At 39.7% G+C, this 27093-nt stretch overlaps 1 protein-coding gene across 11 annotated transcripts in view; it reads left to right on the top strand.

Annotated features, from left to right (window-relative positions):
- The window catches only part of LOC122559567 (FYVE, RhoGEF and PH domain-containing protein 4), a 256121-nt gene that overhangs the window by 194117 nt on the left and 34911 nt on the right, over nt 1–27093 (top strand). For all 11 annotated transcript variants that reach the window (XM_043709240.2, XM_087997368.1, XM_087997366.1 and 8 more), the window contains 6 exons: nt 5451–5622; nt 15625–16111; nt 18093–18182; nt 19986–20134; nt 22962–23118; nt 25263–25401. In XM_043709240.2, coding sequence (XP_043565175.2) covers nt 5451–5622; nt 15625–16111; nt 18093–18182; nt 19986–20134; nt 22962–23118; nt 25263–25401 — 1194 coding nt within the window. The remainder of the gene's footprint in view (nt 1–5450; nt 5623–15624; nt 16112–18092; nt 18183–19985; nt 20135–22961; nt 23119–25262; nt 25402–27093) is intronic.

Raw genomic sequence — 27093 nt, 5'->3', positions numbered from 1 at the left:
GAGTCCAAGGGCTAAGCCCTACCACAAAATTAACATTTTTTTTTACTTTTTGAGAAAAGGACAAAGAAAAAAAAAGAATAACACAGGCTACAACCAGCCAGTGAAACAACAATCCCCTAATGAGAACAGAGTTTCACCTGAAACACACTGTGTGCATCAGGAGTTTTGTAATCAGTCCTCACTAAAGGAATGCAAGTTAACAAACTGGCTAAATAATTCAGCCAGTTCAGTGATCAGGTTTCCCCCTCCAAAAAAAAAGCAGAAACCAACAGTAACACATTGACTGTAGCACCAGCCAGCATGGAGTCTTCTCAGTTTAGGGGACTGACTCTCTCCTGTTTTTATTTTATTAAAACAATTACAAAAGAGTTTACAGAAAAACAGTTAACATTTACAGCTGTATACAACAGCAATTTTACAAGGGAGAGGAGTAGCAAAGCCAGGCCCCAAACCCTACCGTTCAACCAGTTTACAGGGAAATGAGGACAAACCCCAAGTCGTAGTTTCAAATATGAAAAGACATCAACAATGACATTTGTACATAAGACAATCCTGTTACATAGGAAAATGCAGACCCAGCAAGCCCCCATCCCTCCCACCTTCCAGCCACTCTAAGGCAGCCCACCCCTATGCACCTTCTGGTGCTCGGTCCAGCCCATGCCCCTTCCAGTTCTCAGTCTGCCCTGACACACCTTTTGACCACTTTTAGGTCAGCCCGCCCTGGTACCCTCCCAGGGTGGAAGCAAAGAGGACAGCTACGCACCTTCTGGCTCTCCGTCTGCCCCACATACCATTGGGCTCTCACCCACCCAGATGCGCCGTCCAGAGACACCTGGCCACCTCAAGGACAGCCTTCCCCCAGGGACAACGGCATGCAGGGTAGCCCACAAGCCTTCCAGATCTCAGCCTGCCCCTACATGTCTTCTGGCTCTCGGCTGCTCTGACACCTTCCAACCACCTCTAGGACAGCCTGTATCGATCACCCCTTCAGGATGACAGAGCTCAGAATGGCTTACCCACCATCTGGTTCTCAGAGCAACTGGCATCAGGGTGGCCTACCCACCTTCAGGTTAACAGGATTGCCTACCCACCCTCCAGCTCTCAGGGTGACAGCTTTCAGGATGATCTATGAGCCTCCCAGCTCACAGCAAGACCTTCCAGACCCAGGGACATACAACACAGTGCAGGTGATAGACCCAACAAAACACAATACAGTTAATTACCAAAAAACAGAGTCCTTTCTGGTACACAGTCCAAATATAGAATCTTCAAAAACAGAGTCCATTCCCAGGAATCGAGTCCACTCCAGTTTATGAGTTGCATTGTCCAAAATGGAGTCCACTCCAAACTGCAGAGTCCACCGCTAAAAAAACAGGGTCCCCAACCCAGGGCAGAGTCCACTCCTGAAGGCAGCAAATGCACAGCACACAGGTGTTCAGTCTCCATGGAGTCCTAGCTCAGCCTTAGGAAACCAGGCCCACTCACAGGAACATAGTACTTGTACAGGTGCAGTTAACTCACAGGGGTTTGGTCCACTCCTGAAGGAAAGAAGTTCTCCCAAACTCCAGGATACAGCAAGTACTCACCTCCCAGCACACACACAGGTGTTCAATCTTCAGAGGCCCAGTCCCAGGGCTAGGCCTCCCAACTGGAACAGCTCCTCTGGTAAAATGTATGTCTTCCACAAGGGCTCAATCCAAACACCAAAAACAATGAGGATACATACAAAAAGCTAAAGGAAACTAGAGTCCAAGGCCTAAGCCCTACCATAAAATTAACATTGTCCTTTTCTCAAAAAGTAAAAAAAAAAGAAAAGAGTAACATACAAGCTGTAACCAGCCAGTGAAACAACAATCCCCTAATGAGAACTGAGTTACACCTGAAACACATTGTTAAACTCCTGATGCACACAATCAGTCCTCACTAAAAGAAATGCTAGTTAACAAACTGGCTAAATAATTCAGCTAGTTCAGTGATCAGGTTTCCCCCTCCCAAAGAAAAGAGAAGCAGAAACCAACAATAACACACTGACTGTCGCACCAGCCAGCATAGAGTCAGTCCCCTAAAGTGAGAAGACTCTGAATCTCCTGTTTATATCAGTTAGCCAGGATTTTCCTGATTGTCCCAGGTTAACAGCCTCTGTCAGGGAACTCATCCTCACCTGGCTGAGCTTGTTCCTATCTCTACACTATCAGTATATTCCAGTTAACCGTTCGGTCAATGACACTAAGCTCAACATTATTCAGCAGTAAGAAGATCCCCAGCCCGACCCACCGACAATATTTTAAGGGGTCATCAATAACATACAAGTTAGTTGTTTATCAACTGTGACGTGTTCTGTTAGATTTTGTGGAACGTTTTGGTTGTTTGAGGACTTGATTAAAGTTGGTCAAGTTGTCGGAGAATGGTGGAGAAGGTTTTCATTGTGGCTGCAAACATTCTGGTCAGTCACAAGAACAATAGTTGCAATCCATTACAGACTGTAGCATTCATTCGAGGAAGATGGAACAGAGGCAGCAAATTTGAGATTAAACTGCACAGGAGAAGGAAAAGGGCTTTCAGCAGGTGGCTATATCCACCAAGAATATTCCAGGAGCATACTCTTATCTCCATCTTCGTCTAGAGCATTATGTGCCTTATCAGTGCTTTATGAAAGAGGCAGTTGCAGAACCTTTTGTGCCTCAGGGTGTAGCCTCAGAGCAGGGAAAGGACAGGGTGAACAGTGGCTGTGAAGGTGACTGTGTCCCTGAATTCCTTTGCATCAGGATCCATCCAAAATGGAGCAGGTGAGATATATAACTTTCCCCATTTGTCATGTATTGCAAGGTCAAAGAATTGACTAATATTCTTTATCCCAGAAAAGGGGACTCAATTATATTTCCCTGAACATAGAGAAGCAGGTGGAACATACTTGTGACCAGGATGGCAAACTTACTCATGCTGCATGGTGATGTCAATTACACACACATGGCTTTGCATGCACTATATCCCAATGTTGGCAACTACACAACTGAAATGGCTACTATTCCCTTGTTGTGTAATTGGTATATATTCACACTTTGCACATCAAGTTGGCCAATTTTCCTGCACTGTGCCAGTTTGCTGCTCCATCAATCTTTCAGCGACTACAGGTAGCTGCTGAGCCTCAAAAGCTATTCACCGATCACCTGGCTCCTAAATCCACAGATAACTAGCACATATATAGTAACTAGCACATATACAGTAAGAGTCAGTCTTTTAATTATTTACTTGTGATATGTGGGCATCACTGACTGGGCCAGCTATTATTGCCTAACCCTAGTTGCTCTTAAGAAGGTGATGGTGAGCTGCTCTCTTGAGCCGCTTAGTTTATGTGTGGTATGTAATGCCATTACACAAGGAATTCCAGGAATTTGACACAATAACACTGAAGGAACTGAGATATATTTCCAAGTCAAGATGGTGAGGGCCATGGAGGGGAACTTGCAAGTGATGCTATTCCCAAATATCTGCTGCCCATGTCCTTCCAGATGGTAGTAATTGTGAGCTTGGAAGATGGTGTCTAAGGATCTTTGGTGATTTACTGCAGTGCATCTTGTAGATCATATACACTGCTGCTACTGAGTGTTGGTGGTGAAGGGAGTGGACGATTGTGGATGTGGTGCCAATCAAGCAGGCTGCTTTGTCCTGGATTGTGTCAAGTTTCTCAAGTGTTGTTGAAGCTGGACTAAACCAGGCAAGTGGAGAGGATTCCAACCACATTCCTGACTCCTTGCAAAGTCTCCTTCACAAAACATTGTAACTGTTCATTCAGGTCTTGAAGCAATGGTTCTGCTAGCTGAATCACTCTGGTGGAGTCCTGCAGTACACAGCAGAATGTGTATTCTAATTCATGGTGCATTCTGTCATCTTCTTTACTCTTCACACCTAGCCATTGTGAGGTCGCAGCTGTTGCTAACAGAGAGGCAGAGAGCTGTCTAGGAGGAGGAGAAAGCATCTGTGTTGCCTCATTCAGCTATGGTTTCACTAAACAAAACCCAAAATCTCCTGTTACACTCCTTCCTATCCCTGTGTTACATACCTTCATAGTATCGTGCTGACAATAATACATAAAAAACAAAAACTAGGTATTCAATATACTGTGCAAAAATCACAAATCACCCATGTGCGTTCCCTTGTGTCTTCACAAAATGTCTATCTTGTGAGTGCCCTTGTCTAGTCTTGTGCTCCTGCACAGTGTTACTTTAGTGGCTACAGCATAGTTGGTGAAAGACTGCTGCCTTTCATTGGGGGAAACTGCAAGTGGCTGTACAGGATAACCTCAAGCAGCACAATCCCAAGGAAGCCTGGCCTCAGACTAGATCACTTCACTGCGGGTAGCAGCAGTTTTAGCTGGCTGATTGAGAGACAGCAGCAAGGTCCTTGATGGAATGGCAGGGCTTAGAGAACAAATGTTGTCATCCTGTTCCATCGTGCCACTGCCATTGCACGAGGAGGGCCAGAACAATCCATATAATCTGTTAGAGTCTAAATTAAGTGGTGGAGGCTGGTATAATTACGGCCTTGAGAAATGATTTGGAGATGCCGGTGTTGGACTGGGCTGGTTACGATCGAGCCCTGCACAATCACCTGATGAAGGGGCGTCGCTCCGAAAGCTAGTGTGCTTCCAATTAAACCTGTTGGACTATAACCTGGTGTTGAATGATTTTTAACTTTGGCTTTGAGAAAGGCATCTAGATGGGTGTATGAATAGGAAGAGTTAGAGGGATACGGGCCAAGTGCTAGCAAATAGGACTAGATTAGTTTAGGATATTTGGTTGGCATGGACGAGTTGGACCAAAGGGTCTGTTCCTGTGCAGTACATCTCTATGACTTTATGACTCTATGACCCCAGGTATATAGAGGGAAATGGAAAGCTATGATAATTATGATCATTAACAAAGTAATGACGTCTGAACTGCAGAAAATGCACACAGGCAGAGAAAAATTAGATGGGAGGCAGGACAGGTGAAGTTCAAGGATGGAGACATGGCATACCACAGGGTACCGAATTGTTTTATGATATTAATTTTTTACTTTTCTCAATATTTAGACATTTTTGGTTATTCTGGCTGGAATCTTAGGATGATCTTTTGCTTGTGGTTTTGGACTTTAATTGATTAAACATGTGGTCTACTCAGGAAAATGTTTAACACTGAATCATGCAGCGGAGAAATGTAGCTGTACTAATAACCTATTTAAATTTTTTTTATAGTTAATATTGATTTCTTGGTTAATGGGTGTACTTTTTAAAATATTTGCACAAAAATCAACTTTTATGTAAAGCAGAAAAATTAGTGAAACTCAAAAGCTGGTAAACTCCTACAAAATCTTGGCCTAAAAGTGGCATTGCATTGATTTTTGATTGTCTGCCATTTTCTGTGTCAAAACAACTCAAGACTCATAACTGAATCATCATTTTTATTGCGCAGTGCCTCGCAAACCTTCACTTCTTCAGAATTCAGCAAGAAAACAAACAATCCAAACTCCTGCAAACAAGGTACTACACAGTTCGAGGACAGAAATGGAGACCTTACCGTCCAACTCATGCAAGGAGAAAGCTGGCAAGGTGTCTGACCTCATAAATCGGTTTCAAGGAGGCAGGTAATACATGATGCCTGTAAACTAACGAACAGTCATACATGTGTAGACTTTACCCAACCAAGTTCTTTTACTTTCTCATTCTTCTCCGCACCCCACCCCCATTTACATTTTTGACTTATGCCTGTCATTTCTTTCCACATGGAAAAGAAATTAATGGAGCTGTACTTCCCACACTTTTTATCTCAGAATTTAGAGATTATTCTGCAGATCACCCAGCTGAAGAAACTCAACAATGTTACAACACAGCATTTATTTACAACATTAAGCATTTTTCTATTCTGTCGTGGTGTGTAAAGAGCAAAACAGTATTTCGCTGGAATTAGATGCCATAATTAGTTTGTCTAAAAATGAGTTTCAGGAAGAGGGGCAGGAGTAGTAAACTCAAATTGAAACATTCTTTTTCTCCCCTACCTTCTTTATGTTTCCTTATACAGATAGGAGGAAAGTTTTGCATCCTGTGCCTGGCTTCCTACCCCACACCCCACAATTCCATAATGTAAAGCTTGTGGAAAACTCCTTCCTGTGACTGAATTGACTGGCTTGGTCCTTCCCTGAAGTTTCCTGCCGTTTTAAATTTTACTCTTGCCTGTTTGCCAGCTGCCACTTCCAATCTATTTCAGGGACATCCAAGAGAGGCCCAGACGTCAGAATTGCCCAACCTCATACTGCCAAAGTGATTTACTCTTAACTGTCCCCTGAAGTGGTCTAGCAAGCCAGTGAATTGTATTAAACCAGTATAACAAAGTGTAGTAAGAACAACATCAACTGGGTCACCCAGCTCAATTTAAGCATCAAACTGAGGTATGACAAAGGCACACCATGTCCCGAACCCTGAAATCCTCTTCATTAACACTAAATTAAGAAGATTGTCCCATTGACAAATACAGCAACAGCTTGACATAGTCATACTCACAGAATCATACCTTATAGTCAATGCCAGTAACATGTCATTGCGTATGCCATGCTGCATTGTAGAATAGACCCAACCTAGGAGGCATCATAGTGGTACAATTGGAAGAAATGGCCCTCAACAATGACTCCAAATCTCTATTGCACTAATAATCAATTGTTCATCGGGGACTGATTGGTTTATTGAAATGAGTAAACATGTTATAACTTATGAAGAAGGTATCACAGCTAACCAACTGATTTCTGAGTGTGGGCAGATTGCAAAGCCACCCGAGAGGTATAAGGCAGAGTTGCAACGTTGTGTGCACACAGCATATGGATTTTTTAAAGGTGAGTTCTGTCAAGGGCCAAGTAGATATACAACAGTGACCACAATATTTAAAGAAATGAAATTACATCTCATAATTCGAAAGAAGGCACATTGTGAAGCACTATTCTATCTAAATGAGATAGATTTAGCAGCCCCATGAGCATCTAAGAGGTGCAGTGCAGGTCAACAGCAACAGAATCGTACTTTGGCACAATTCATAATTTCATGAGCTATTATATCCCTCACCCTACATTATCGTTGAATTTGACATACAATGCTGATACAATGAAGAATATAGGAGAGCATACCAGGAAAATCTACATCAGGTATAACTAAAAATGTAATACCAATCACATGAAGCTATATTACAGGACTACAATCATGTGAACAACCAGAAAAAGATCGCTCTTACAAGAGCCAAGTGATCTCACATCCAAAGAATCAGATAAATGTACCTGTGGTCCTTCCGCATCCAATTGTGAAATGATAGATAATTAATTAATTAGTATGAAGCAGTAACGGCTCCATGAATGTCCCCATTGTTAATGATAATGGAGCCCAACAGATTGTTAAAAGGCAAGATTGAAACATTTGTAAGAATCCAAGGCCAAAGGTTTGTCAAATCCTAGCCTCCTCCTGAGGAAGCAGGGAGGCTGCAGAAAGATTTAGACAGGTTAGGAGAGTGGGCAAAGAAGTGGCATATGAAATACAACGTGAGAATGTGTGATGTCATGCACTTTAGTAGGAAGAATAGAGGCATGGACTATTTTCTAAATGGGGATAAAATTCAGAAATCTGAAGTGCAAAGGAAATTGGGAGTCCCAGTCCAGGTTTCTTTTAAGGTAAACTTGCAGATTGAGTCAGTAGTTAGGAAGGCAAATATAATGTTGTCATTCATCTTGAGAGGACTAGAATATAAAAGCAGGGTGTACTTCTGAAGCTTTATAAGGCTCTCATAGTTGTGGGTATGTTTGCTGAGCTGGGAAATTGATTTACAGATGTTTAGTCCCCCGTCTAGGTGACATCTTCAGTGCTTTGGAGCATCCTGTGAAGCTGCTTACTGTGTCTTCTGGAATTTATTTGGTTCCGTTTCTGCTGTTCCCAGTTGCCGGTTCCAGTTGTTCATTGTAGTGGCCAGTATATGGGGTCACGGTATATGTGCTTGTAAGATGGAGTTTGTAAGGCTCTGGTCAGACTACATTTAGAATATTGTGAGCAACTTTGGGCCCCATACCTCACAGGAAAGACGTAGAATAGGTCCAGAGGACATTCACGAGAATGATTCCAGGAATGAAAGACTTAACATCTGAGGAACGTTTGAGGACTCTGGGACTATATTGATGGAGTTTAGAAGGATGTGGAGGGATTTGATTGAAACTTACAGAATATTGAACAACCTGGCTAGAGTAGATGTTGGGAATATGTTTCCATTGGCAAGAGAGAAGAAGTCCCGAGAGCCCAGCCTTAGAGTAAAGGGAAGACCTTTTAGAAGAAACTTCTTCAGTCAGAGAGTGTTGAATTTATGGAATTCACCACTGTGAAGGCTGTGGAAGCCAGGTCATTGAGTATATTTAAAACAGAAATAAATAAATTCTTGATTGCCAAGGACATCAAAGGTTATGGGGAGAAAGCAGGAAAATGGGGTTGAGAAACCTATCAGCCATGATCAAACGATGGAGCAGACACTATGGGCTGAATGGCCTAATTTCTGCTCCTATGTCTTTTGGACATTACTATTACTCAAGTTGATTCACTCAATGTGATGTGAAGAAATGGTTTGCCTTTGCCTAATGCAGTTTGATTAAAGCTCCATTAGCATTAAGCATTAGCTTATCTGACTTGCATTCTACTGTTTCAACTGTGTATTGGAATATGCTGCTTTTTGATTGCTGCTGTTCATTGATTCAAATTAAGAATTTATTTCACTTCTTCACATAAATGATTATCCCTTTTAATCATATTCTGGAATTTCTAATGTGTGAAGTGTGTGAAGTCACTTCCAGCTTTAATATCAGAAGCCTGACTGTCTTTGTTTCATTTTGAATTCAAACCCAATGTTTTAAAATGATCATAATTCAAGAATAATCCCTTTGGATTGCAAATTGCTAATGTCACCTCATTATTAAGAAGGATGAGAGAGAAAAAATAGTATGTTATGGACTTATAAACTAACAAATGTTACAGGAATTTAAAGTCTGTCTATTAGGGGCAGAGTGATTGAGCACTCAGATATGTAACAGGTAAGCCACATCTAACTAAAACCAATTGCATATTCTGTGGAGGTTTGTAATGCAGTAGGTAAGGCAGTATCTATAATGTTATTTATATTGGCTTTCAAAAGGCATTTGATAAAACGCTAAGAAATTGATGTGCAAGGAATTGGAGATCACCTAGCAACATGAGTGGCAGTTGATGAGGAAGTTGGAGACAGGGTGCAAGGATGATTCATGTACACTAATTCATGTCAAAGAATTGTGGGCTGATATTTTGGTCTTGTCTTTAGACTCCAACATTTCCAGGTCATGACACAGAATATGGCACCAAGTCCAATGTAACTTTTTATGAAATTGGCCCACCAAGAGGACAGGCAGGGCACATGTTTGCCATTCAATTAAAGTCAATAGATAAATTCTTGAGCCTAGAGGGGTAATTGGAAATCCTATAGCACTGTAGGATAGCAGACCCAGAATCTGAGGAGGGTGCTGCGAATTTAAGTAAGTGACAGGGAGGCTGCATTAACATGTCCTGTGAAAAAAGTTTAGAAACTCAGAAATAACAAGAAAATTACAGTTGACATCTGTGCAAAGTCCATGATAGACCCATTAGTAGGTATAATTGCTGTTGACTGCTCAGGTAACTGTCCCACACTCCTTCCTCTGAACAACCTCAAGGTAGGAAAATGCAGGTAAACCAGTAGGATTGGTGATAGAAAACTCTGGAATCTTCCATATCTGGTCTCACCTCCACAGTCATTTAGCTCATGGTGTTCCCCTGGGATTGGTACTAGTCCCTCAGCTATTCCCTACATTTATCAATGACTTAAAGGAAGAAATAAACTTTATAGTCAAATTAGGTTTAATTTATATTAGGTGACACATTGATTATTGAAGATGGAAGTTGAGAGATGGAAAGCACCATTAATATTTCAAAACACATCGGAATGACAAATATGTCATGGAACAGAAAATTTGAAGGGCCCCAATAGAGAGATCACTAAGGACTGATAAACTGATGTATAAATAATCATCATAAAGGGGAAAATAATAGTGCATTGTATGAAGTTGAAGTATGTATGAAATATTGCACTCAACTTTGGAAATTTTTAATTCAGAAGGATATATTTGGTTTGCAATGTGTGAGGACAGTGGAATACACTTGCATCTCACCAAATATAGAAGATTAAAGGGTCAGGGCTGTTCTGATGTCAGTAGCTCTGGACCAGGAAACCCAGGCTTAAATCCCACCTACTCCACAGGTGTGTAATAACATCCATGAACAAGTTGATAAGAAAACACCTAGAAATTTAAAGCATGATCTAATTGAAGTGATTAAGATAATTAAATAATTTGATTGATTATATTGGAAAAAAAAGTACTTTTCTAAGTATTCAGACTGAGGGCAAAAAGGTTAAAATTAAGATCTTAGTCATCGAGAACAAATTCAAGAATGCCCATGAAACAGATAGAAAATTGAATTTTCTTCCTAATAAACTATTGAGGCTAGATTAATTAAAACTTAAAAACTTAGAATTGATCATTTTCATTTAGATGGGGTGTTATAGACTGTAGAGTCATGGCATATCATATGTATGTTAGAACTGGAAATAAAATGCATCTTATCATTAGCACAAATCCTACACATTACATTCCAGAGTTGGATTCCAGACTTGCATAATCCAGTCTGGAATCTGATTGGAAAAGACAAGTCACATGACAACACAGCTGAAATCAGATTTGTTAGGATCAATTATTAAATACACCAATCAATTCAGTACAAAGGTGTGCCATAACAATTGACTTGCTCACAATGGAGGAAATCATTGAATGTGTAGTGGATCCTTGGTTTTGTTGTGAGGGTTCAGTAAGGTACTGTTGTCCAAAACAAAAATACTGGTGTATGTGCATATATCAAAATTCAATATTGAGTTTAAATCCAATGAAGTATTATATTTAGGTTGTGGGGCTGCAATAAAGTCTCAATATATCAAGTTTTGAGTATGTAGAGCCCATTATCTATTTATTTGTCGGTCAAATTTGAATGAATTTTATACTTGAGGGTTTAAGATAATTCCACACAATGGGACTACAGTAATGAGCTACATTGAAATGGCCAGATAGTGAATAAAATCAGAAATTGCTGGGAAAACTCAGCAGGCCTAGCAGCATCTAGGGAGAAAAGTTAACAGTCCTCTGAGAGACATTAACTCTATTTTCTGTCCACTGATGCTACCTGATCTGAGTATTTCCAGCATTTGCAGTTCTTTGGTTTTAAGGTAGTGAATAAGTAGGGGGTGAGTGTTTATCTGTGTGTATAGTGGGCAATGTTCTGTTTTCTTTTAAGAGTGTAATGTATATATCTTTAAAATCCATTTTACATATTAAATGATGTACCATTCTTGCATGGTAATCTGTCTGTTCTGTCTTTCATTGTCAAAGTTAGAACATAGATTCTGAGGAAAGAAAACAAACTATAGAAATTCTTAGAAGCTACAGCTGTTGGCACAGGGCAGACGTTTTTAAAGCACAGACAAAACTTATTATGGTAGTTCTGAGGCATATAAAATATACAGCATCAATCAGTAGGCAAACTATGCCATTGTGACGATCAGAGGTATTTTTACATATAAATCCTGTTTTCTTCTACAGTCCTTTTTAATCTTGTAATCATTAGTTTGATTGTGAGGCTGAAAGGAATCATGTCCCAATTTGCAGGTCTTAAAATAGGAAGCAGAATAAGTAATTCTGAAGACTGACAGAATCTACGTGTAGTGTTGAAAATATGGTGGAGTGGGTGAAAAGTGTATATGCTATTTATAAATTAGTAGTACTTGTATTTTGTTTCTAAGTTGGATGTATGCATCACTGGCAAAGCCAGCCTTTATTTTCCTTAATTGCCCTGCAGAAGGTGGTGATGAGTACCTTTATTGAATTGCTGCTGTGCATATGAAGGTATACCCACTCCTGGATTTTAGCCCAGTGATAATTAAGAAATTATAATATATTTCTAAGGCAGATTTAAGGTTGTAGGAGGTATTGTCTTTGGGAGTTTTTGCAGATCATATGGATGTTACTCAGTGCAGTAAAGAAGCACAAGTGGGGGAATGGAGTGAACACTTGAGTTGCAGGATTGGGTCATGCTCAAATGAGTTGGGGTTTCTTGAGTGTTTTGGAGCTGCACATATCAAGGTACTGGAGTCCATTCCATCACACATCTGGCCTATACCTTCTAAATAATGGACAGGTTTTGCCAAATTAATAGATGAGTTGCTCACGGCAGAATGCCCAGTCTCAGATCTGCTTGTATGGCCATAGTATTTATGAAGATTGTACAGTTAAGTTTTTGGTCAATAGTGATCCAGTGGTAATGCCTTTGAATGTAGTGGGCACGTGGTTAAATGCTCTTAATGAAACTGGTCATTATGTGCCATTTGTGTGGAATAAGTACTACTTTAAAAGCTCAAGACTGTTTTCCAGTTCTTGCAATACATAGGCATGAACAACTTCACCATCTGAGGAGATAGAACTAAACACCATATAACCATTGTTGGTGGGGGAGGGATCAGTTGGCTGGACCGCTAGTTTGTGATGCCCAATACTGAGTTCAATTCCCACATTCACTGAGGTTTCCATGAAGGTCCTTCTCAACCGTTTCCCTCTTCAGAGTCATGGTGACTCTCAGGTTAAGCTCACCACCAGTCATCAATCTCCAACAAGAAAGAAACCCTTTAGTTCTCTGGGACCATGCAGACTTTGCCTTTTTATTACTGTGAGAAAATGTGCACTCTCTGACCTTTTGTAGTAATTGAGGGAAGATTCTTGATGAAGCAACTGAAAGAGGTTTGGTCTGAAGTCATTGCTCTGAGGAACTGGGGTTTCTTGTTCAAGGTTAGTGTTCCTACCTCTGAGTCAGGAGCCCTGGCTTCAAATCCTAAGTACTCCATCGGTATGTAATGACATCTCTGAGCTGATTGATTTTAAAAATATCTTGCTCTGAGGAACGCCTGAAGAGAGATTCTGGGGCTAAAGTTATTGATCTCCAGTAACCACCATCTAGCTTTACACTAGATAGCACTCTAGCCATGGGCTGAGGCCCATAGAGACCATTGTAATAAGTATATAGGTTAGCTCACTGAGCAGGAACATATTTGTTTTCAGACATTTCATCACTATGACTAGGTTACACCATCAGTGAGAGTCTCTGGTGAAGCGCTGGTGGTATGTCCTGCCTCTGTATTTACAGGTTTTGGTTTCTTAAGGTGGGTGATGTCATTTCCACTTCTTATTTTCAGAGGAAGGTAGATGGGATCTAAGTCGGTGTGTTTATTGATGGAGTTCTGGTTAGAATGCCATGCGTTAAAGAATTCTCGTGCGTGTCTTTCTTTCACCTGTCCTAGAATATGTGTGTTGTCCCAGTCAAAGTGGTGTCCTTCTTTGTCTGTATTTATGGAAATTAATGATAGTGGGTCATGTCTTTTGGCTAGTTGGTGTTCATGTATCCTAGTGGCAAGTTTCTTGCTTGTTGGTCCGATAGTTTTTTTTTTACAGTTCTTGCATTGTATTTTGTAAATTACATTAATTTTGCTGGAATTATCCAAACAAGCGGTGGGCCCACGGTGGTACAGTGGTTAGCACTGCTGCCTCGCAGCGCCAGAGATCCGGGTTCAATTCCCGCCTCAGGCGACTGACTGTGTGGAGTTTGCACATTCTCCCCGTGTCTGCGTGGGTTTCCTCCGGGTGCTCCGGTTTCCTCCCACAGTCTAAAGATATGCAGGTCAGGTGAATTGGCCATGCTAAATTGCCCGTAGTGTTAGGTAAGGGGTAAATGTAGGGGTATGGGTGGGTTACGCTTCGGCGGGTCGGTGTGGACTTGTTGGGCCGAAGGGCCTGTTTCCACACTGTAAGTAATCTAATCTAATCTAATCTAATCTAATCTAATCTAAGCAGAAACATCGCAACCAAAAACTATAGCCACATGACCTCACATCAAAGACATATCAGAAATGACTTCCAGGCTACTTTCACCCTTTAGTATCATGGTATCCCACAAACCTAACAAACCTAAACAGCGACTAATGAACCTAAAGGATCCATTAGATACTACCAACAAAACTAATGTCATTTACAAGATACAATGCAAGAACTATAAGAAACACTACATCAGACAAACAAGCAAGAAACTTGCCACTGGGATACATGAACAAAAAACAAGACTCACTATCACTAATTTCCATACATCCATGCAAAGAAGGACACTACTTTGACTGGGACAACACAGACATTTTGGGAAGGTGAAACAAAAACATGCACGACAATTCTTAGAGGCATGGCATTCTAACCAGAACTCCATCAATAAACACATTGATTTCGATCCCATCTACCTTCCCTTAAAAATAAGAACCTGAAATGATATCACCCATTTTAAGAAACCAAGACCTATAAATAGAGAGGTGGGACATACCACCAGTGCTTCACCAGAGACTCTCACTGATCATGTTATCTAGTCATGGTGACGAAATGTCTGAAAACAAACCTTCCAGCTCAGTGAGCTAACTTATGTACTTATCATCAACCTGAGCTAAAAATCTTCTCAAAAATTGCTAGACCATGGTAACCTTTTCTTTAGTGTTCTTTCTCTCTCCGATTTTCACTCCTCTGTTCACTTCCTTGTAGCTCTTCAGTTGTAATAATGGTAATTGTTGGAATTTATTTTTCATTCGATACACTGGGGTCAGTGCATTCCGCTGGTACTTATGGTACAAGGTTGGTTGGTATGTGTCTCATTGTGTTATCAATGTGAATGAGGTTTGAGTGTTTCACTCAAACCAAAATATATGAATGTTTTGGGGGTAAGAGTACATTGTATCTAGTATTTCACTGTAACCCTTTTTTGATTTGTATGCTACTCATTAAGAATAGCTGACAGCAGCCTGCTAGTTGTAATTTGAAAGATTGGATTCTTGTTTTGAGTGTGAGTGTAATTATTCACACCCAGTGGAGTGTGAAAGGAATGCTGCCTGATAAAAAGGGAGATGAATATAGCAGCATGCACCACCAATGCACCTTTATGACAACTTGTCTGAGGAATAGCAGTGTGTGTGTGTGTATCTGTCTGTCAGAATATTTGCAGATTAGACTTTTCCCACCTCTTGGCCGTGGACAGCACCATGATCTTAACTGGGTCAGTTTTAATAAAAAGAAGAATGTTGTTGGGTGAGGGGGGGGTTGGCGGCGGGGGACAGGAGACGTGGGTGAAGGGATTATGCATTACTTCATATCTATTAGTGCACTGAACTGCTTTATGGAACTACAATAAATGAGTTCAATATGGTTGGAAGAAGCAATCTCTTATCACAGTAGAACAGAGACTGACCTCAGTTCACAAGACCTGATACAGCAGACTTATTTTCGCAGACATATCTTCGTTTTATATGAATGGTGCATTTACCCTCTTGAGTTTGCATTTATGCATCAACTTAATATTGTCAGACAGCAAAAAGAAATTGTTTCATAATGAGGTAGTACGCAGAAGAAGTGGAAATTAACAACAGCATTATGTTTTCACAGTCCAGCAAGTTCTAATGATGAGAAAAAAATTGCTCAGAGTGGGTCACGATCTCCCAGAAGTGCAAGAACTTCAATTCATTCTCAACCAAAATGCCTGTCTGACCACCCTATACTTCAGCGACAGAAGGTGGACAGTGTGAAATCAAATCATGCTACAGAATCAGCTCCAGATACAGAGGTTCAGCCAGCCAATGGACTGGTAACGTCACTTCCAAAAGATTGCCAAAACAACAGTCCTGAAGCCAGCATTTGTATAACTGATTCAGAGATGGACAATAAGCAACCAAATAAGAAAAAAAAGGCTGCTACTTTAAATCTATTGCCATCCACTGATCCATGCACAAGGGCAAATGACCCCCAGAATCCAAATAGGAAGCACACTGACAAGTCTCATGTAGAAGCACAGAACATTCTGAAATCAAATAAAATTTTGAATGGAGCAACCCAAGAAGAGGACAACAAAATTAAAAAACATGAAGAAAGAAAGGTAAAGGATGGTTAATGGGAATATTTCAAGAGTCAGCTTTTTAAAGCAATATAATTTATTCATTTGCTTAAAATTTTTTCAATTTAAAATAAATCTGTCAGTAAACAGCTGCCGCCTTCAAAGCAAATTGTACATAATAACCTGCATTAATTTAAAAATAAAATCCAGATTTTAAAGTCACTCACCCAGTAAAAGGAGAGCAGGAAGGAATGGTTCAAATGTCAAATTGTGTACACTGCCCTACTTGACTAAAATGAAGTATTAAATGTCGATCTTTTAAAATGGGTTGTTTCAACTGGCAATGTACATTTAAAGGAAAGAAAAGTCTGTGCGTGAATGAAAAGAACTGTACGTCTAGAAGAAGTGGGAGGAGGTTAATGTGGACCATAAGATAGTTAGGTTCAATGCCTCATTTCTGTAAAGGTTATGAAGAAGTTAGCAGCACATATTACACAGGTGTTGCTTGCTTCCAGTTCAACTTTGATCACTTTTGCACTTTCTCTAGTTACTTTACCACCTTCAAACATTTCATCCTGTTCTTTCTTCTTCCCTTGTGTGTGTATATCTGCTTTTGTTCTGATTAGATTAGATTAGATTAGATTAGATTAGATCCCCTACAGTGTGGAAACAGGCCCTTCGGCCCAACACGTCCACACCGACCATTCGAAGAGCAACCCATCCAGATCCATTCCCCTACATTCAATGGAGTTCAATGTAGCCAAGTGTGAGGTGATTCACTTTGGTAAGAGTAATAAAAAGATGGGGTACTGGGCTAATGGACGGATACTTGGTAGTGTGGATGAGCAGAGGGATCTTGGTGTCCATGTACACAGATCTTTGAAAGTTGCCACCCAGGTAAATAGTGCGGTGAAGAAGGCATATGGCATACTGGCTTTTATTGGTAGAGGAATTGAGTTCCGGAATACTGAGGTCATGCTGCAGTTGTATAAGACTCTGGTGCGGCCGCATCTGGAGTATTGTGTGCAGTTTTGGTCGCCATACTATAGGAAGGATGTGGAGGCACTGGAACGGGTGCAGAGGAGGTTTACCAGGATGTTGCCTGGTATGTTAGAAAGATCGTATGAGGAAAGGCTGAGGCACTTGGGGTTGTTTTCATTGGAGAAAAGAAGGTTTAGGGGTGACTTGATAGAGGTGTACAAGATGATTAGAGGTTTAGATAGGGTCGACAGTGAGAATCTTTTTCCACGTATGGAGTCAGCCATTACAAGGGGGCATAGCTTTAAATTAAGGGGGGGTAGGTATAGGACAGATGTTAGGGGTAGGTTCTTTACTCAGCGAGTCGTGAGTTCATGGAATGCCCTGCCAGTAGCAGTGGTGGACTCTCCCTCATTATGGGCATTTAAGCGGGCATTGGATAGGCATATGGAGGATAGTGGGCTAGTGTAGGTTGGGTGGGCTTGGATCGGTGCAACATCGAGGGCCGAAGGGCCTGTACTGTGCTGTATTCTTCTATGTTCTATGTTCTTTCTTTCTAGTTCACTAATCTCTCAGTAGCTTCACTTTCACTAAACTGATGGCTCTCCCTTTCCCTCCATGCTAGCTAATCACTCATCAAGGTCATCGTTATAACCTACACCAAAATCCACCCTTATCTATTCTCTTTGCAAATATCATTACCCCATCTTAAGTTGGGTTTAAATAGAATTTGTTAAATGGTAAAACATCCTAAGGCACTTAACAAGCAAATGTGACACCGAGCCATGTGAATACATAATAAAGCTACCGACCAAAAGCATATTCAGAAGTAAGTTTTGTTTTAAGATTCCAGAATTTAGGACCTTTGATTATGGTTGTCAGTTTCTGCTCATCCAATGTTGAATGCCAGGCAGTAACTGTGATAAATCAGAACAATGGAGGGATCCAAAGAGTGGTGATGAGAAAAAGCTGTTTGTTGTTAGTTGTTATTGTAATGGATCTAGGCTGACAATTGCATTTAAGTACAAGTTGCTTTCCTTTTTAGGAGACAAATGAAGAGAAGCTGTATAACATTGCTAATGAGCTTCTGCTAACAGAAAAGTCTTATGTCAGCAGACTGCATCTCTTAGACCAGGTTAGTGATGAATTTGTCTTGGTGTCTGCCTTTTTTTCCTTTTACAAATGTGCTCACAACTGATGTTTTGTCGATTTCACTGATTGGTGGGATCTTGTTTGATGCACATTGGCTACCATCCTTTGTGCACTAAAATGTATACATTCAAAAATCATTGACTGCATAAGACTTTCTGGCTTATCCTAGATTCACAAAAGACTCGTGTTCTTCCTCTGTCTCTTTTTTTCCATCGACAATGAACCAATTGGGATAAAAATGAAAACTTCATGGAATTTTGCAGTCTTGCAAGTCGGCTAAACTGCAGATGGAAAGCAGTCATTTTCCTTTCAGCTTTCTCCATTTTAAAACTTGGAAATTTAAAAAGCTTTAGCTGCAGTTTTAATAATTTGTAGATTTTGTAATGAAAGAGGAACCTAAAATGGAGCTAATTAGCAATCGCTAACCCGTACCGATTTTTTCTGCGTTTGATCATTATGAATACCATTGGTTGACTACTGCTGGAAAGCAGATGTTGGGTGAAGACAGAACTAAGTTAATATTGTCACAGTGTTAAAATAGCTTGCTGAAATTCCCATGTCTGTATTTAAACAAAAGAGTTAGCTGATCAAAAGGACAGGACCCCTGGAACTGCATCACAAGATTCCATATGCACAGTAAAGCGATCTGGTGAGCTGGGGCTTTTAAAAGTAAGGAACCTTGAAGTCAACCTTGAAGTCAACCTTAAAGTGCTTCCTGGAGAGAACACTAAATAAAAATGTTAGTGTTTGGTATTTTGAAGATGTCAAATATAAACCTGTAGAGGTGGTTGGGGTCAGCATGACATAATCAGTATGGATGTCATTGCAGCTATTTGTTTTGTGTGATATTATCTTGGGTATTGGTGGGGAAGTTTTGGAAAGTTCGGCAGGTGGGTTATCAAACTGTTGAAAACTTTGTATAAACTCCTTCCACAGCCAACAGGTCCTGGGGTGGGACCTGAACCCAGAGCTTCTGGCAATGCTACCTAGTGAGCCACAATCCTTCCATATCAACTATTGAGAAGATGAAAAGAACAGCAGTCTGATTGGAAACTATTAAGGCACCACATTATGTTCAGCATCTGTTATCGCTCATCATCTTAAGCTGAACAGTTAGATAAAAGGGCTGTTTAGGCCTTTTGATTTTCATTGGGTTTTTTTTGTGTGAATCGTGCCAGTAAGTAATCAGAGAATAAGATCATTTACTCGCAATAATCAGCGATTGTCTCTTAATATGGAGTAGATGTGTTATTGATCTTGACACTTGACACTTGATGTGTTCCGATTAACTACTGTAGCCTGCAAGCTGTGTAAACACTTGCACCAGAATGACCTTTGATTACATTTATTTGACTTAGGATCTCCTCCATCCTGAGATCACTGGCCATCATTCCAAATGTTGCCATGTATGATGTGGTGAAGGAACTCTGTACATAGCACCTCCTTCTTGAAAAGGAAACATAGACCATTCACAACATAAAGAAGCTCATTCAGCTTATCATTTCTGTGCCAGCTGAAGGAAAGCTATCCAGCACAATTCCATTTTCTAGCTCTTTGTTCATAATCCTGTATGCTTAAACACTGGTGCCTATACTTAAATATTGGCACTTTAAAACACAATTTTCAAACCGACCCCTTCCACTCTCTGATGAAAACATTTCTTATTAGTTGTATAATCCTTCTGGCAATTGCTCTACGTCTACCTTATTGTTAAAAAATGCACTTATGAAGCCTGTATATGAGCACAAATAACCAAGGCTAGTTATTTATTTGAATTATTCTGCAGGTTTTCTGTGCTAAACTGCTAGACGAAGCCAATAACAAGGGTTCCTTTCCTGCAGAGGTAGTGACTAAAATCTTCTCCAACATTTCATCCATTTACACTTTCCACAATCGGTTCTTGCTGCCAGAGCTGGAAACACGCATGAAACTTTGGTAAGTTTTTAGTTTTTTAAATGTTTCCATTAATTTTAACAATGATATTATAAAGCTCACCCATTATATGTTAGGGTGCAATGTAGTACAATATTGTAATTTTTTTTATTTTTAACAGTGCCTGGCAGTTAACTGTCCATCATTAGCTAGTACATTCTACCTGTCAAAACTTTTGTCAACAATCAGCATTCTCTCTCATAGTGTGTTAAAGTTGATTATTCTTGAGAATTATCCTGATGAGTGCACGTCACAAAGCTTTCTCAAAATGTCATTTTTCAGCAAGACTATAGCAATCTCCTCCTCTCTCACAAGCATTGACCCTTGCTTCTTTAGTGTCCACAAATACAAGTGGTTCCTTGGTACAATTCCAATTGTGAAACAATGTTCACAAAATGTGTAAGCATGTGGGAAACGCTGCAGGAACCAGGTTATGTTCTCTCCAATATATGAGCATTCCCTCTTTGGTGATTTGAAGATAGAGCCTTGAATTTTTTTTATTTTGCAAACATTCCTTCTCTCCTCTCTGGAGCATTCTGTCAACTCTAGTACCCAATAGCTGTTCATGATGTGATCAGCTTATTTAAACGAAACTATAAGAAAATAAAATAAAAAGAAAATATACTTCTGGTTTGTTGGCTTGGTAGTGTACAGAAAACCACTGTGTGAGCAGCCAGCTGTGTTTTTTTTTAATTTTAATGTTGTGGCATTAAAGAGCTGTACATAAATGGGTGATGTATATAAGGTACAGTATAAAAACAGGAGAAAGTGAGGTCTGCAGATGCTGAAGATCAGAGCTGATAATGTGTTGCTGGAAAAGCGCAGCAGGTCAGGCAGCATCCAGGGAACAGGAGATTCGACGTTTCGGGCATAAGCCCTTCTTCAGGAATTCCTGAAGAAGGGCTTATGCCCGAAACGTTGATTCTCCTGTTCCCTGGATGCTGCCTGACCTGCGCTTTTCCAGCAACACATTTTCAGCACAGTATAAAAACAGAACTGTCTTGGACAAAGTTAGTTTTAGTTTTGCTTCATCCTTGAACTTCTCTCCATCAGAAGTGGAGATATTTGCCATTTGTGCAATGTTCAGCATTATTTATGATTCATCATGAACTGAGATTACTAGCCGCTTGGGATTGACTTTTGATTTGGCAGAATCTCATGCCAGCCTTTTCTGGAAAACTTTAATGTTGTATTTAATGATCAATAAAAGTTATAAATGATGATTCTATTATCCACTGTTTATTTCAAACAAAATAATGCAAGGCTCAATAGCTGAGATTTTCCTTTTTGATTTCCTCTTTAAGTGTGGGGGTGGATGCCAGTGAGAGCGCTTATTGGATTAAGTGCCAATCAGGCACTTCAGTGTTGGCCCAGTGGGCTTCCTCAGCCAGTTAGTTTGTGGGTCAGTGATGTCCTGCCACATCTGAGGCTGTCATCTGAACAGCAGTGACATGCTGGAGCTTAAAAATGTGTTGCTGGAAAAGCGCAGCAGGTCACGCAGCATCAAAGAAGAAGGAGAATCGACGTTTCGGGCATAAGCCCTTATGCCCGAAATGTCGATTCTCCTTCTCCTTTGATGCTGCCTGACCTGCTGCACTTTTCCAGCAACACATTTTTAAGCTCTGATCTCCAGCATCTGCAGTCCTCACTTTCTCCTAGTGACATGCTGGAGGACTAGCCTTTTAGCTGCAAGGTAATGTGAAGACTCGGCCTGACAGGTAGTTAAGTGATGTTTTGTTTGAGAAAGGATCGCAAGATGGGGGCTCAGAGGCAAGGGCAGGGAGTGACTTTCAGCAGCTGCTACCATCTCTCCACCCCTAACCCAGCAGGAAGCCTCCTCTGTTTCAGCCAGCTACAAGGTTAATTGGACTGGTGGCAAGTTGCACACCTCAAGTAGACTTTAATTGACTACATAATAAGGGCCTTAACTCATGGAGGGTTGGGAAAATCAACCATGGGTCTTCCCACATAGAACTTGATCCCTTTGATGGCTGGAAGGTTACATAATCCAATTGGTTAGCCTCAGGGAGATATCTGTCACTCTGCCTGACTTCTATGGTGGGGAAAACTCTGCTCTGTTTCTTGTGTATTCTTTGTTTAAAATTTTTCAGTAATGAGGCTCTCAGCTCCTCATGCACAACTTTGTAATTAAATCAATATGTCTTTGAAACCCTTTTAGTTTTCTGTCACAAAATGCAGGCCAATAAAATTCAGAAATATAGATTTTACTGAATCAAAGTTATGTTTCAGTAAATTAGTATTGAATATTTCAATGTGATAATAGCAAATATTTGTGCTTTTCTAATTGGTTCTGGAAAATTTGAATTTCCTATTGAAAATAAATCTTTGCAACTCCATCCTTACTATACATGCACCTTTTGGTTTGAGTTCCAGAGACTGTTGCCTAGAAACATACAGTCCTTTCTGAGCACATAACACCAATATTAGTATTGGTCACTAATTCTTCAAAGAACATTTCTCTTGGAACCTAAACATTATTATCACTTTTGTACACGAGTTGGTACAAATAATGGTCTTTGTCACTTCTTCTTCTTACATCATTTTGTACCTTTTTTAAATAAATGTTTAAATGACCTCTTTCATTTTTGAAGTACGCAATGATGGAACAACCTCAAAACTATTGTGATGTCACTTACATAAGTTATGCTGTTGAATTCTTAAATAGATTTCTTTATGAATTCACTGCTTCGGAACTCGAGCACCAATACACATGCTATTATTCCATGATACAACACTTGGAAACATTGTATACTGTACTGTGGACATGAGCACTTCTCATAACTGTAATGCCTGCATTTATCTGTTCTAGGAATAGCACACCGCAAATAGGGGATATTTTGCAAAAATTAGCCCCATTTCTGAAGATGTATGGCGAATATGTGAAAAACTTTGAAAAAGCCATGGGGCTACTGAAAACCTGGATGGGCAGATCACCACAGTTCAAAGCCATTGTTGAAGAAATTCAGGTAATCAGCAAGTACAATTGTAAACTTATAATTACAGGCATGAAGATTGGCATAAAGTAAATTTGTTATTTAGATATAGTTTATATTACATGTGGAAAAAGTATAAATGCTCCAGAAATCTTCAAAATATGATTGTAGTGTGAAATATGTAGCAGAATTCATTATGCTTTGGATACATCACAAATAGCTATGAGTAAAATGGATGCTGATCCAGGAGGGTGTGATTGGGATAAATAACCAAAGGATTAATCAAATATCTGAGATTTTTCAAAGGTTGATGGAAAGAAAGATTTAAGGAACAAGCTTTAAAGAATAGGTCTGAGATAATTGGAGTTTGCACCGCCAACAATGGGAAGACTGAGGGAGAAGAGAAATGCTGGAATTGGAGCAATGGAACAGTTCAGGAAAGGAAAACACAGCCAAATAAAATGGCAAAAATAGTCAATGTCATGAAGATGTTTAGGAAAAAGCAGCATGTTACTTTTAGCATCTTGTAATATCTTTTTTAATAATGGGTCTTTTGAAGAGTTGTTTTGTTTTGAATTAGTAAAGGCAAGGATGATGGACAAATGAGGCATAGTACCAGACTGTTTTAGTCAGGTTAGAATCTGTGGATGTTGAAGGATAAAAATCCAGCCAGGAGTTTAGAAGTGACATGTTGAGTGTAAAGTTATAATCAAGTGGTCTCTGATCAATATGACATGGGTGTTAAAGCTCAGCTTTTGGCAGAACAGAATGTCAAGATTAGAGCAGTCCTGTTCACTCTGAGAATACAGCATGAGAAGATGATTGAAGTCAATAGCAAGTGCATAGCATTTGTGATGGGTGAAAATAATTACCACCTTCATTACCACTTTGCTTCTTTCTCTCTCATGTTGTATAATTGAGTAAAGAAGTGTACCAGTTGGCATCGCTGCACCATTCTTAATTTGATTTACGTACACATGAATCCATGAATTAGGATCAAAAATAAGCCATGCGCCTTCCTGTAGTCTGTTCCACTGTTTAATAAGGTCAAGACAAAAATGTTATTCATTAGTAAGATTAGCAATCCAATTTATGGTACTCACTGGAAAATGAAGCGTCAGCTGTATATGAGCCATTGTATTGGTTGCAATGTTTGAGAAGATTTGTAGCTCAAGTTGACCCATCGTATTGGGTCATCATCAATCAAATAAATAATTTGTTTCAATACAGTCTCTATTGAAGCAAGGTCAAACCTCTAACAATAGACTCACGTCCTGATTTCATCTGGATAGACATAGTTGTAGTTGAAACTCCACAAATTGCTTCATCCCCTTTCTTGCAGTTTGGCTGAGTCAAAGTAAGTGAATTATTTAAATTCATCCACAAGTTCAGAAGACTTTGAGAGCAGTTAGGGGTAGGTAACATATATGGCTTTATTACCAGCATCCACAGAGCAATTTGTAGCCCAGGGACATGAAAATAACTGGACTGGCTCTATTCCAGTTATGATCAACTAACTCACTGCAAGTAGATGAATTTGATCCACTAGAAACTGGAGGGAAAATTGAAGTGGATGGTATCACACTGGAACAAGTTGATACATTTGCTTATTTAGGGCAAACAACTGAAGATAACCAATGTGATGGAGAAGTTTAATGGATAGAAATAACAAGAAATAATTTTGTGAAGCTAAAGATGTGTTAACAATAAGAAAACCTGAGTTTGTAACAAGGTTGGGGGTGATGGGGGGAGAAATAACTCATGAAATACTACCTTCTATCCACTTACTTATTGTCAAGGCTTGAGGCTTATATGAAAAATTCTATGGGAGACTACTAGTGCTCTTTGAAATGACATATATGCTTCAAAACACCATTGTATAGACAGTAAAACAAATGAAGAATTTATCAAAAATGCAAGAGCAGAAACAATTTGGTTAAAGTGATCTGCACAGAGTTTCAGTATTTTGGCTATTGGATAAGAGCTGAAAGCTATTGATCTCTTCTAGGAGGCAAAATGGAGAGGACATTCCAAATGAATACGTTTTATTCCTACAGCCTCCTTTATTACTGCTGGAGCTAATTACTTATAGTTCTGGTGTCTAGTTTCTTTATTGAATTTATTTTGGGGCATGCTAGCTTAGATTCATACATTTTTTGATATTTGTTCTCCTTCAGAAACAAGAGATCTGTGGTTCTCTCACGATACAACATCACATGTTAGAACCTATCCAGCGAATTCCTCGCTATGAATTACTCCTCAAGGATTATTTGAAGAAACTACCACAGGATTCCTTGGACAGGAAAGATGCAGAAAGTAAGCAGTGTCTGAATTATTTTTGAAGTAGAAGAGAGATCTCAGTATTAAACCGATAATGTTAATTGATCAGGTCAGTACAATGGTTCTGAACACACAGCAAAATTAAAGCTACAGTAAACATTGCTAATAGATTTTGTGCATTTCTTTTTGTATTTTTCCTCCTTTTTAATTTATTGTTTATCTTTGCCTACAGCCTTAGACAATAAGCAATACTGATGTGTTGTGTTTTGTTTTTAGATTCTTTAATGAGATAAGGATGTCACTGTCAAGGCCAACATTTGTTGACCATCGCTAACTGCCCTTGCAATGAATGATTTGCAAGGCCATTTCAGAGAATAGTTAATCAACCACATTGGCTGCAGAGCATTAGCCAGGGTCTCTGGATTATTAGTCCAGTAATATTACCACTATGCAACCATCTCTTGTTGACCAGCTTTGACTTGGGATGATATGCCATGACCCCAACCCAAGGCAGAGTCGGGTTTTGTTTCAAAATCTGTGCATTAGACAGAACCAGATGGGGGTGTATCAATACTGGTAGTAGTCTAAGTTTTAAGGCAGGCTGTTCACGATCTGAAACTCACAGTTGATATTGAGATGAGTTTCTAGCCTCTGATTCAATTTTAAGGCTACCATTTTTTGATTTCACCTTTGTCTCTCCTTTCTCTATGCCTCCATTATTTCCAGACTATTCCAGTAATTTCCTGATGTATGTCCTTATTACATGGTCTATAAACTTCACATCATTCAAGATTCTGCTCACAGTTTGTCTTAAGTAGTGGCAAGTCCTTTTCCTTTATCAGCCCTATGTTTGCTGACCAGCACTACCTCTTGACTTGAGCAAGTTTGATTTTAAAATTCTCATCCTTGTTTTCAATCACTTCATGATGTTGCTCCCCCCGCCCCATCTCTGTAATCTCCTCCAATCTGATAGCCCCTCAGGATTTCTGCATGCCTTCAATTCTGGCCTCTTGTCAACTTCAAATAATCATTGCTTCTTGGAGCTGCCTTCCCAGTAGCACTGTGTACCTGCACTGGATATCCTCTTCAAGGACAGCTGGGGACAAGCAAAAGATGCTGGCCTTGTCAGCGATATCCAAATCCCAATAAAGTTAATACTTATCAAAAAAACAACTTTGGCCATGTCTTCAATTATCTAGGCTGAGAGTTCTAGTATGCTCTTTCTGCACCTAATCATCCCATATCTCTTTCCTACTTTATGACGCTCTTTTTAAAACTCTTTGACTAAGCTTCCATTTTATTTGACCACTGAAATCCTTAGACTTGATGTCATCATTCATTTTACAATGCTGCTAGGAAATACCTTGAGACATTTTATTACATTTGCAATGTTACATACTAATAATTTGAGTACTGTTCCACACCTGAGGGATTCTTGAATTAGGGGGCTCTTGTCCAGAATATTATTTCTCCATATTTTTTAACCTTCCTTCATACAACATGCTCCCTGATATTTCTGATTCTATTTCTATACATGGTGACCAGGTAAGAATGGGTGAATCAACCCTTCTAAGCAAACTTCTGTATTGACTGCAACAAAGATTTGCATTATTTTTAAGCATGAAGCTATATCTTTCTGCAACTAAAATGTAGTTAACTAATTTTCACTAAGTAATAAGGAGTCAATTGCAAGACTTTCCTTCAAGTATGAGGTCAAGCAGATGGTTG

The sequence above is a fragment of the Chiloscyllium plagiosum genome, unplaced genomic scaffold, assembly GCF_037043375.1.
Source record: "Chiloscyllium plagiosum isolate Xiang-an unplaced genomic scaffold, Cpla_swu_hap1 HiC_scaffold_19, whole genome shotgun sequence".
In the NCBI taxonomy this organism is placed as follows: Eukaryota; Metazoa; Chordata; class Chondrichthyes; order Orectolobiformes; family Hemiscylliidae; genus Chiloscyllium; species Chiloscyllium plagiosum.
Note: the sequence above shows the minus strand (reverse complement) of the source record. Positions and strands in the feature narration are given on the sequence as shown.